Source organism: Notechis scutatus, chromosome 15, assembly GCF_049901735.1.
Source record: "Notechis scutatus isolate UNSWTSFEM ecotype Mainland chromosome 15, rNotScu1.2, whole genome shotgun sequence".
In the NCBI taxonomy this organism is placed as follows: domain Eukaryota; kingdom Metazoa; phylum Chordata; class Lepidosauria; order Squamata; family Elapidae; genus Notechis; species Notechis scutatus.
In genome coordinates this window covers 10,619,860-10,632,126 of record NC_142023.1, presented here as the reverse complement: position 1 = coordinate 10,632,126, position 12,267 = coordinate 10,619,860, and the positions used below count along the sequence as shown (strand labels likewise).

At 44.3% G+C, this 12,267-nt stretch overlaps 1 protein-coding gene across 1 annotated transcript; it reads left to right on the top strand.

The window, feature by feature from the left end:
* Window positions 1–3,268: 3,268 nt before the first annotated feature.
* Window positions 3,269–7,789, top strand: LOC148129475 (uncharacterized). The gene is made up of 3 exons (XM_087943848.1): window positions 3,269–3,741; window positions 4,494–4,673; window positions 5,510–7,789. The coding sequence occupies exons 1-3, from the start codon at window positions 3,480–3,482 to the stop codon at window positions 6,913–6,915; spliced, it is 1,848 nt and encodes a 615-aa protein (XP_087799974.1). The 5' UTR covers window positions 3,269–3,479; the 3' UTR covers window positions 6,916–7,789.
* Window positions 7,790–12,267: the final 4,478 nt, after the last annotated feature.

The following is a 12,267-nucleotide window of genomic DNA, read 5'->3' as shown; positions in this document are numbered from 1 at the left end:
CGACATCATGCCTCCCCCCCCCCCAACACAAGGGTTCCTGGACCACAGATTGAGAACGGCTGTGATAAATTATTACCGAAAATGTTTCGCTAATGGGATTGATGTCTGTAGGAAGCTGGAGAAAGAGATCCACTTTCTCTGTAGCTAAGGGTTGGACGGTCTTGGCTTGCAGCTTTCCAGAGGAAAAGTTTTTAGGGCCCAGAGACCGTACAGGCGTCATTCCCATTCCCAACGCCCACTTCTGGGTTCCACAGAACTGTTGTGTTCCTTCAAAGCCCCCTTGCTGGGTTACTTGCATGCTACAACATGCTGCTCGTAGTCCTCAACTTAGGACCACGATGAGAGGCGGAAATCTTTGCCGCTACGTGAGACTGTTAAGTGAATTTTGACCCATTTTGCAACCTTTCTGGCAACGGCTGTTGAGTGAATCGCTGCCGTTGTTTAAGTTAGTAACAGGGTTGGCTCCCCCATTGATTTTGTGCATGCGAAGGGCACAAAGGGGGACCCTGATACCGTCATCAATGTGGGTCACTTGCCAAGCGCCTGGATTTTGATCACGTGACAATGAGGAGGCTGCAATGGTGGTGAGAGTGAAAAACTGGCCATAAGTCGCTTTTTTCAGTGCCGTCGTAACTCGGAACAGTTGCTCAATGGACTGTTGTAAGTTAAGGACTATCCGTATGTCGTTGGCATGATTTTAATCGTATGTTTGCATATACTAAGCCAGTTGGAGGATGACTTGGGAGACTAGGATACAAAAACCCTTGGATGTGTAACCCTGAGGCTGACCGGATGGCAAGGGGCTACTTTTCATGGGTCAGAAGTAGCACCGAATATTTTGGGGAAGCCTCTTAGGAGAACAACAACACACAAAGGGGCAGACCGGTTGAGGTTATTCTTTATTCCGACGATCCCTGGTTTTGAAGAACCGAGTTGGGGGGGACCCTGGAGGTCTTCTAGCCCAACCCCCTGCTCAAGCAGGAGACCTGGTAGACCATTCCAAGCAAATGGCTGTCCGATCTTTCCTTGAAAGCCTCCGGTGACAAAGCCACGTCTGGAGGGAAGCCCTTCCACGGGTTCATCCTTCGGTCCGGAAATTCTCCCGAGATCCAGGTTGGAATCTCGCCTTGAGAAGCTTCCACCCACTTCTTTTCGAGAGCAGGTCCCTCCAATATTGGAAGGCGGCTTCCTATCCCCGCTAGTCCTTCTCTTCCTTAGACCAGACGGGCCTCGTTCCCTCCACCCGTTCATCGTATTGCTTAGCCTGCCTACCGATGTAAATTCACTAAGCCCGTTTCAGGGTGAATTCTCGTGTATTTCCTCATTCAATGTTGCAAAATCTCTTAAAACCAAATAGGTTTTGTAAGTGCCGGTTGCTCATCTTTTGGCTTGCTAAGAAATAATGCTTGGGGAGGGGAGCAAGACAAGAAACGGAGCTACCCCCCCATGGAAGAGACGCTCAGGTGGGCTTCCATAGCAGGCAGAAGTCTGGCCTGAAATAAATTCCAAGCCACCAGAGTCCAAACTGAGACCGGAAGCCATTTTCCAATAAGACTCACTAGCCACTGCTAATTTACAGTAGCAAAACTTATTGTCCATAAAGCGTAATGGCATAAATGCAAAGCTGAAATGCATGGAATAAATGCATTCTTCCTCGAATGAACCCCAACTGCAAAAAAAGGTTGAAACTGAGTTGGAATAAAAGAATACATTTTATAGGAAAGGGCCTTGGGCATAACTATCCCCTGAAGCCGATATTTTTACGGTACATAATTCTAAAGATCTTCAACTTGTCAGGCCAGGAGATGTTGGTCAAAGGAACTGAAGCAGCATTCTTGTGTGAAATGGTTCACTTATTTACCGCTAATGGGGAAACTCCATGGCGATGCTATGGAGATAGAACTCGTGCAGCCACATAGACAGATGGAGGAGACCCCCAATGAAGTGAGGAACTCAATGCACAGCAGGTTTCAACTTGTCTCGGTTACTGAAAGGAGCTTCAGGCAGACAATCTGGGAGGGTTTATGAAGAGTTTGGCACCTGCTATTCTCGTAGAAGCTCCTTTAATGCTTTGAGAAAGACGACGGTACGTGAATTTGAGCCTCTGCTTGGTAAGGAGAAGTTGGCCAAGATGAAATGTAAGTGGTCCTGTCTTGCTTTCATTGTGTGTGTGTGTGTGTGTGTGTGTGTGTGTGTGTGTGCAAATTGACTCAGAGGTGAATCATTCTAATCAGAATAACAGAGTTGAAAGGGACCTTAGAGGTCTTCTAGTCCAATCCCCTGCTCAAGCAAACATTCAATCTGGAGGACGGATCAAATGATGCCATCGGCTCCATTCCAAACATCCAAATGATTCTATTAGACACCTTCACTTGAATCAACTAACCAAGTCAAGTTAGTTAGTTCAATTAGAAAGACAAATTCCCCCATCTTTCTGAACTGCTGAATCCAAGAGCCATTCCTTAAAAATCTCAGATAAATGGCAATCTGAAAATGGTTGAATAAAAGAAGCTATGATTTGTAGAAATATCCTTTCTCCCCCTGTAAATGTAAAAGGATAATTTATCTTCTTCTTGAATCTATTGATCAATGAAAGATTGAGCATGTGGTCCATTAACTGATTGCTTTATGCCATTTAAGAACTGCTATCTCTATTTTGAAGGAAGAAAATGAGAAAGTGCTAGGAACAAAGGGATATTTTCAGGGGGAGAGATACGGTTGGCTAAACTATTCAATGCATACTTCCTCCTCCAGAAAAGAAATCAGTTTGATCAACAAAAGCACCTCAAGTGTTAAAATGTTTTCACGTTAATAAGGTGTTCCTGCAATTAAACAAAGACCTTTTCTAATGTACAAGATCTAGGACACTTTTCAAAAGCATTACTTTTATCCTGAATGACCCGATGCACGCTTGATCACTTTTATCTTGGTGCCTTCTGCTGAACTGAATATTGTTTAGGTATCATTGTGTTCAGAGACCATCCAGCTTCTCCTTGTTTTCTTAGGGATTCTTGGATTCGCTTTGCTTTGGACGTCCGTTGGGCTCTCTAGGTTGCAGTGCGTCCTGGAGAAAGAATACTTCTGCTCTTCCATCCCAAATGGTGAGACCTCTTCCAAAGATGGGTTGGGATGGAATATCCAATTGTGTTTGCAGGCACCGTGAATTGCTTATAAAATGGCCTTGGAAAAACCCATTGAATATTTCTATTCCAGACTTCCCTGCGGGCCTCACATCCATTCTCTTTGTGGTAACCAATCTGGGGACGCTCAACTCCACCATCTTCAGGAGCCCAACGTTGTCATCCGTCACCAGCCTCGCTTTAGCTAACAGTGGCATCCACAGAATTGAAAGTGGCACATTTCATGCTTTCCAAGGCCTCACTAAACTTAGCCTCTATCAGAACAGCCTAACTTATGTGACAGCATCTTGGCTCTCCAAACCAGGCTTACTCAAGAACCTAACGTTGGCCCAGAACCTCATGACCAAAATCGGACCTGAGACATTCTCTGGCTTCTCCAACCTCACCACCCTGAATGTCGCCGGCAATAAGATCTACAAAATTGCCAGTCAGAGTTTCAGAAGCTTATCCAAGCTTGTGTTCCTTGACCTTTCCGGCAATAATCTAACCGGCTTAACGAGAAATGTGTTTGATGGGATGGGAAGGCTGCCGATGATGAAACTCGGAGGAAACCCATGGAACTGTTTCTGTGAGCATCAGGATTCAGTATTCTTTATTCAAGGTATGGCACTGGAAAATGCCTGCTTTTTTAATAAGAAAAAAAGCAAAGATTATAGAATAAACTACTGATTTTTGCCCCTAACCCAGATTTAATCTTTATGTTCCACTGAAAAAGTGCTTAGGTTTCACATACCACCCCAAAGAGGCTTTTTCAAAAGGCAACTGGATGTTTTTTTCTTGAAGATGTTTTGCTTCTCATCCGAGAAGCTTCTTTAGTTCACTTCACTCAGCCAGAACTGAAGAAAGCTTCTCGGATAAGAAGCAAAATGGCTTCTAGGAAAAACAAAGTCCAGGTTTGCTTTGGAAAAAGCATCTTTGGGTAAACCATGACATGGATGACTGAGAATCTCCACAGATGTTTCATGAACTAGATGTAGAAGAGACAGACTCAAAGGGTAGGAGTCGAGAGAGGAATCAACCTGGAATCATTACATTCTCATAAATGGTCTTAAGTCCAACCCCTCTTGAATTCTGTTAACTCTTCTCTAGTGCCAATTTAGTGCTGAAGTTTAGTTGACTAGATTCTTGTATATAGGCTGGAGTAATAAATCTAAACTGGAACTCAATGTGTGATCCTGTTCATTCCTGCCTGACACCACTGCTACTTTCAGCCTCCCAGGTGAGCCCTGCCAATGGTGGTTTGTTTAGCAAACCATGGGGTTAGTACACTGTGCAAACTTGTCCAATGTATCACAGTCTTCAACAACCTAATGTCCTGATTTTGGGATACTGTTGTTGTTGTTTTTCTTACAGAGCTGTACAACATGTCACTGCTCCAGGATGCCACTTCTGTCATATGTCACAATCCACCAAGCATGAAAGGGATCCAGGTCTGGAACATCTCCAATTTCAACTGCACACCAGAATCCATGTCAATGACTTTGGGGAACAGCTTCTATCAAATTGGACTACCAATTTTGCTGGCTTGTTTAGGTACTGCTTAATATTTCTGTTATGTGTTTCCAACTATTCCTGATGCTCCTTTATTGTAGGAGGTGAAGGTGTTAAGTAGGGCTGAGAAGACCCAGCATCAAATCCACTTAGCCATGGCAAATCATTGGGTCTGAGGTGTCCTTGGTGCTCTCTGAGCTTGGTTGTTTTCTTGCAGACATTTCATGACCCAAACTAGATAATATCATCAGTGCTAGTCCTAGTATTAATGGTGTTACCTAGTTGTCGAGTGCCAGGGAAATCAGGCGATTCAAGCAAATGAGTGTAAAGGTTTATTGCAAACTGAAGAGATCTACAAGAATCTGACCAACTGGCAGTCAAGGGAAATAAGCAGGAGATAAGAGAGGCATTCAAGGTGGGCTGAATTTAGATTCTTGTGACCTATGATTTATGACTCAATCTAGTCATCTCCTACCCTAGTTTGGGTAATTAAAATGTCTGCAAGAAAACAACAAGCTCAGAGTGCACCAAGGGCCCCTCATTTCAAACCTCAGCTACAAATATTCTCCTTTATTGATATCATTAAGTCTGTTGGACCAATGTAGACCAAAGTATTAGAACTGTTCTAGCCGCTAAAGGAGATATATTTATTTCTAATACGTTTTCCTTGGACATCTACCCAATGCTATTCTAGTTTACATAACAACTTCTTTGGATTTTAGCTTTCACCACTTCCATTATTGCCCTTGTACCTTAAGCAGTTTATCAGAATTTTTTATACCTCTTCCTGCTTCAGATTTTGCCACTGGATGCTTTACTTCAGAATGGGTATATGATTCATTTTTGAGTAATTTATTTTTCCTTCCTTGTTTTGGCAGTATTTATTTCCTTCCTCTTCCTGCTGTTTGGGATGTGGTTGGTGAGATATGCCAGCAAACGTATCTGGCCAAGCCAAGAGGCCATGGAACCACCTCCCACTCCAGAACCCAAGACTCAGATCGATTCTGTAGAACATCGACTCACAGCTAGAGAGAAGGAAAACCAAGCGAGGACTACAGCTTCAGGAAACAGAATGTTGAAAATCCGTGCCAAGTCTGCCTCAGCTGTTTTACTGAGAAAAGAATTCTACCAAAGACAGCAAACATCTATGGATGCAAACCAGGAACAACCAAGAATGCCGCTCTGGTCCCAGAGTGACAAAATCCATACTGAAGATGAGGACCTGCATCCTTTGTCAGGACTGTGGAATTATCAGAAGCTGGAGGAACTCTCTGCAGTAGAATCTCAGAGCCACATCAAGGCAAAGCCAGTTGTGGTGGAAGTATGTCGAGATACTTTAGAGACTCATGTTTCTTCTGAAGCCTCGGACCGAATAATCCAAGATGATGGAAATTCTACACATCTTGAAAAGGAAAGCAGGGTCCCTCCCGAACCTTTCCTGTATTTAAGTGTGACTGCAGCCCCTGAAGAACAGGAACAGGAGGTCAAACCCCAAAGGGACATGACTTCAAAGGAGGAGAGCCACCCGTTGAGGCGTTCGTTGACATGGCCTTTCGAAAGGAAGGTTGGGGGTCAAGGATCCAATGGGTTGAGTGTCAGGGAACCATTCACAGCACAGGCTTTGCTCTCCCCTCTTTGCTGTGGTGAGGTGCTGGAGGTGGAGAAACCAGCATTTGATCAAGAGTGGCTACATCTATCTCCCAGGAAGGGGGATCTTTTGTGCTTTGATGGCAATCAAGAGGACAAACACCAGGCTGAGTTAGCCAACGAAACGGAGCCTCCACTTTATAAAGAATCAAATCCAGAAACTAGAGATGTAGGGAAGGTGGAATTGGATACAAAAATTCAAAGTCAACACGATTTACATAGATCTCAGAGCAAGACTAGCCAAGCCAATGATGATAGAACGAAGTCAGACTTCAAAGGAAGACCAGCTGACTTGCCAGAGCTTGCTCTTCAGAAAGCAGTTCCTCCAGGGTGTAAGCAGACTGCTCAGACTGATATCAGAGCAGCCAAGCTATCCACAGGGCTAAAATCCAAACGATTTTCAAAGCCGGTGTCTTCTCGGTCCAGAAACCTCCAGAAAGCCAACACATCTCCACCATCAAGAATTGCATTCGCCAGTTCTTCATATGAAGAAGACACTGCGTTGCCAACAAACGAATCTAAGTACATCAACCTTCTGCATGAAGTAGTAGAGAATCGGGGCCGATGGACACGGGAGCGATGGAAGCTGACGCACCAGAGCTGTGCTTTTCTCCAGCCACCCACCAAATCCATGTAGGTCCCAGTGGCCTTTAACGCAACGCTCCGAAATTGAGATGACCCAGAGGACTGGCTCTCTGGTCATGAGTAGAACACCGCCTTCCTTTGAAGTTCCATGAAATCAAAAGACAAGACTTGGGAAAGAATCTGTACAATAACTCATAATGCCGTTCTAGAATACTTTGAGTGTATTCCGAAGCTTTCTTCTGGAAGGTGAGCAGGGTGGTGCCAAGCACCCTGAGGTGCATCTTTGGTGAGACTCCATTGGCCCATATGACTCTCTGGGGGAAAAAATAACCCACCCCGCTGTGCATCTTTTCAAAATGATCTTGAGAATGGAAACTGGCTCCGAGGGAGATTAAATGCCTTCCCTCAACTTGGCATTTCAGGGGAAGTCTCAATCTTCCCAGCTGTTGGACCAAAGTCCCAAAGCTGCTCCACCAGGTTGGGAAGGGTGCCACGAGGACAAATAATTAAAATACGCTGAAGGGTGGAACAGCCTTCTCCTTGCAGGAGTGAATTTTAGGTTGATGGTTTATCCAGCTTGCCAATTGCAGTGGGACCTTATTAAAGGTGGGGGAAGATGGGCGAGCTTTTCCTTGTTTTTATGTGTGATTCAATACACCAAATTGAGGGTGGAGTTTCATTCTCCAGCCTGCACAAAGCTCAGAGAATGAACCTTCACCCTCATCCTACACCTGAGCTACGTATATTGGCCACTATTGCAACAATACACCATGTTGTTGATCCTCATTTGAAGCTCATAGCATCCTTGGTGAAATTCTAATGATAAAATTGGTAGGTAATTTGATTTTGTTTGATAAGCGACTTGGGTTGTGGTTTGGGATAATTAGGATGTCTTGTTCACCAAAATCCACTTTTCAGGTTGTTGGTTTTTTTATAATATGGACCAATTCTCTGTCCTCATTGTGATCCGAAATTTGCTTTGCGGTGAACTCAGGAAACAAGCCAATCCATCTCTTTGATGGTTTAATTGCACGTATTGATTGAGTGAATGTTTTACGAGGAAGATCCTTGATCCCTTCTGTTTGCATGTTTCTGTAACGCAGACCTGGCTGTTAAAAGTGTATTGTTTATTTTGAAATCTCTGCACGACCACAGCTCTTTCGGCTGAATAAAAATAGCAAAGGATGAATAATGTAAACTGGCTGGATTTTAATTGCTTCCTCAGATAGTTTTAAAAACTTGGGCGGGGGGAGTGTTCTCTTCTCAACTTGCCTCACCCTAAAATGAAATAATGGCCATACAGTTTACCCCGTACACAATTTATACACAGGATAGGATTCTTGTATCCTTTAGTCCCCATGGGGGGACTAAATTTATGCTTAGTGAGTCACTTAAGTAACCGTATGCATAACTCAAAAGAGGTCTTTTAATTCAAGAGGTGTGTGATTTTTCTTTTTTTAAAAATGTTGGGTTTATGGTGCGGTGTGAACTTAGGCACTGTGGTTTATTCAGTAAAACACAGTTCCTAAATTCACACCAGACCCTAAACCCAACATTCAGTAAACCACAGTCTGCGAAACCACAGTACAAGCGAAAACAAAGTTCTTCAAAGTCCTCCTGAAATCCCTCTGAATTCAGTGTCTCTTCTCTAAAACAAACTCCGTGGTCTTTAAGTATTTATTCAGCAAAACGTTCAGCTCTACTGCTTCCTCCTCGGAGTGAGGAAGCCACTGACAAGAGGAAAGAGTTGGACAATTGAGAGCTGTCCTTGGTCCTGCGAACCCGATCTCCCCCACCCATGGATGAGGTCAAGAGAAGTCTGCAAAGGAATGGCAAGTGGACATCCTTATTTGTTGCATTCTTGTCTGGGGATCTTGTCTGGGAAATGGGGAACTGATGACATTCCAAGGGAGATGGTGGCCTTTCTGTGTTTGAATCCCGCAGGTATCGCAGGATTTGTGGCTCTGTTGTTCCTTGATTTGAGGAGTGTTCTTCCTTGTCCTCCCATCTGCCAGCTATGCTCCATAGATACAGTTGAATGTGAGGATGTGTCTTCACTCCAAGATGGTGAGCATCTTCAGTGCTTCTAGCTGTTCCTTTCTCCTCCCATGGTTTCCGTCAACCGATAACTTACAGGCTATTTTCATGCCATAGTGGTGGTATATATGGAAGAGTTTCTGGTTAGCAACATCTAGGAATGGACTCCTAAGCCCAGTTAAACATGTGCAAGCAACAGTTTGAACTCACTTCATCATTTACTGATGATTAACAGAATAACAGAGTTGGAAAATCTCCTCGTCAACCCCTTACTCAGACGGGAGGTCCTATATCATTTCAGGTGGATGTCTGGTCTCTTCTTGAAAGCCTCCAGTGTTGGAGCCCCCACAACTTCTGGAGGCAAGGAGTTCCACCGGTGAATTGTCCTCACTTTCAGGAAATTCCTCCTTAGTTCTAGGTTGCTTCTCTCTTGGTTAATTTCCACCCATTGCTTCTTGTCCTGCCTGATAAGTTCCCTTACAGTTTTATCAAGATCTGCTTTGCAAGTGTTTATCCACTTGGGAAATGCAATGACCACAAGAGAATTAGCACAAGTTATGCACACACACAACCAACCCCCCTCATCTAATGTAGTGTATTTTATTGATTGGTTTTTTAAAAAAGCAGATTAAACCAGTTTTCCAGAATCATCACAATGGCTGGAATTATGGGGATTCTGGAAGACTGGTTTAATCCCAAACTTGGCAACTGTTTAGATGTGTGGACTTCAACTCCCAGAATTTGGCTTGCTGTGGAATTCTGGGAGACGAAGTCCACACGTCTTAAAATTGCCGAGACTGGGAACCCTGGTTCGATCAGTCTTTTCACCCACTGGAGGAAGGAACACCATTTGGAGCAAACCTGGGTTAAAATGCTAGGTTAGTATCTCAAGAGTTGGCTCCAAAGTTAGTTCCGTTCAGCAGACACCAGATTTAATCAGTTTGTTGAGGTTTACAATTTTGGTGCGTGCATCCTTGATGCTTTCTTTTGAAATTTTTACGACAGAGGGTAGCATCAGTCCAGAGTTGGAGACCTCTAGTAGATTCAGTTCACTCTGCTCCCCTTCCAAGCATCTTCATTTTACGTTGCAGGATTAAGATTCTCAGTCATCTCCTCATCTAGAAGTTGTCTAGAAGTTGAGACATGGCAATTGGAGTTCTTTTCTTTCTTTGGTTCCAAGCCAAAAAACTGGTTTGAAACCAAAAAAGAAAAGAAGTCCAGCTGCCATGACTCAATTCCCCGATCTCTCCCCAGGTGTTTTCAGAAATCAAAACACTGATAACCGACCTCTTATTTTTCATTCTAAGCATTTCCTTGTTTTCCCTCTTCGACGTTTCCAGTCTTAATAGCTTTGCCAAGTTCCACCCAGCAGATCCTTCTACAGCAAGGGAACCTTAGTGAGATACCACCTCTGTCCTTCAGCAATTTCACCAGTCTTTATTTCTTGTCGATCACCGGATTCCTCATCTCCTCCTTGGCCGACTTCACCTTTTTCACACCTTACGTCAACCTCCTGAAGATTCTGGATCTCAGCAACAACCAGCTGGCCAGTTGTACAATCGAGCCCTTGGCTTTCTCGGGTCTTCTCTATCTTGAAGAGTTGGTTCTGGCCAACAACAGCTTGGACGTTTTGAAGGAAACGTGGTTCATGGAGATGCCGAAACTCAAGAAACTCTCCCTTGCCCTTAACAGGATCACCTACCTTCCCCCAAGGACTTTTGAGAACTTAAACACGCTCGATGAGCTGGTGGTCTCCTCCAATATGATTCAGTATCTCCCCATGGATGCTTTTCTTGGCTTGGTTTCCTTGACCAAGCTGGACTTATCGACTAATAAAATCCTCTTTATCAACCAGGAAGCCTTCCAACCTTTGCAAGTCCTCCAAGATCTCTTGTTATTCCAGAACAGGCTGACCACCTTACCGACTCTCCCGGATTCCATCAACTTCCTGCTTCTTCATAGAAATCCCTGGGTTTGCAACTGCCAGTTGATCCAGTCCATGCAATCAGTGGAGGCTAAAATCCAGTTGCCCGCTGGAGTTACTTGCAAAAGACCCCTCTTTCTTGAAGGACAGCAAGTGACCAGCAGCAAGCTCCTGGGGTGTGCTCCACTACCTTCCAGCTATTTGCCTTCCCCGCTATTCTCAACCTTCGATTTTCCGCCAACACGAGCAGGAAACGTCAAGCTGATCTGTGGTTTGTTGGGTAAGGCATCATTGAAGCAGTCATAAAATTGAGTTACAAGGACTGATTGCAATGCTTTCCATCGATTAATGCAGGCTGAGAGTAGCCAACCTCTTGACACTTTGAACTTCCAACTTTCTTGACCTGTGGTTAGAGATTAGGGGATGCTACTTAACAAAGTAATAATAACAAAGTTGGAAGGGACCTTGGAGGTCTTCTAGTCCAACCCTCTGCTCAAGCAGGAGACCATATACCATTTCAGTTATTTAGAGGAATAGTTTACAAGTAGTTCTACTCTAGATTCCTACACACAGAGCGCCAGCATGACACAGTGGTTAGAATGCAAGTATTGCAGGCTGACTCTGCCCACTGCCAGGAGTTCGATCCTGATGGGGCTCAAGGTTGATTCAGCCTTCCCTCCTTCTGAGGTGGGTAAAATGAGGACCCAGATTGTTGGGGGCAAGAGGCTCTTCTAAAACTCTTCTAAAACCGCTGGGAAGCACTGTGAAGCGGAATGTAAGTCTTAGGGCTATTCATGGGTGGAACAGTTTCCCTATTTTGGCTTCTGCCAAAGGTTTCAACCCATTACTGCCATCTTTCTGATTACAAGTAGTCCTTATTTAGTGACTGGTTCATTGAGTGGCCATCTGCAGGTAGAACAATGATGAAAAAGTAACTTCGCAACCAGTTGTCGCATTTATGACCTTTGCAGGTCTGCAAAGCAAAGGAAAGCTTGAGTAAGATCATCAAAGGATAGTCCTGGTTTCATTTGGTGACTGCTTCACTTAACAACCAAGTTGCCAGTCCCAAATGTAGTAACTAAACGAAGACTCCCTCCAGTGGCTGCTCTACGTGAGACTGATGGGAGTGACATCACAACGCCTAGGTTCTCCATCTAGGTTCTCCATTAATCCATGTGTTTAATGTCTCTTGATATAGACATAAAAAGAGCACAATAATTAGCATGTAATGATTTGCTTTTTTCCAATCTCGTTTTGGTACCCACAGGTGGCTTTTTCCTTGGTTTTACCACGGGCCTCTTCTGCTGTTATTGCCTCCCCAAATGTTGCAGCTGCCGGTCGCCCATCGCAAACCAGTCAAGGAATGAAAAGGCTCTCACGAGCAGCGGTCTCAAACCTTCCGTGAATCCAGGAACGAAAACCTCCAGCGGAGATCCCCAGATC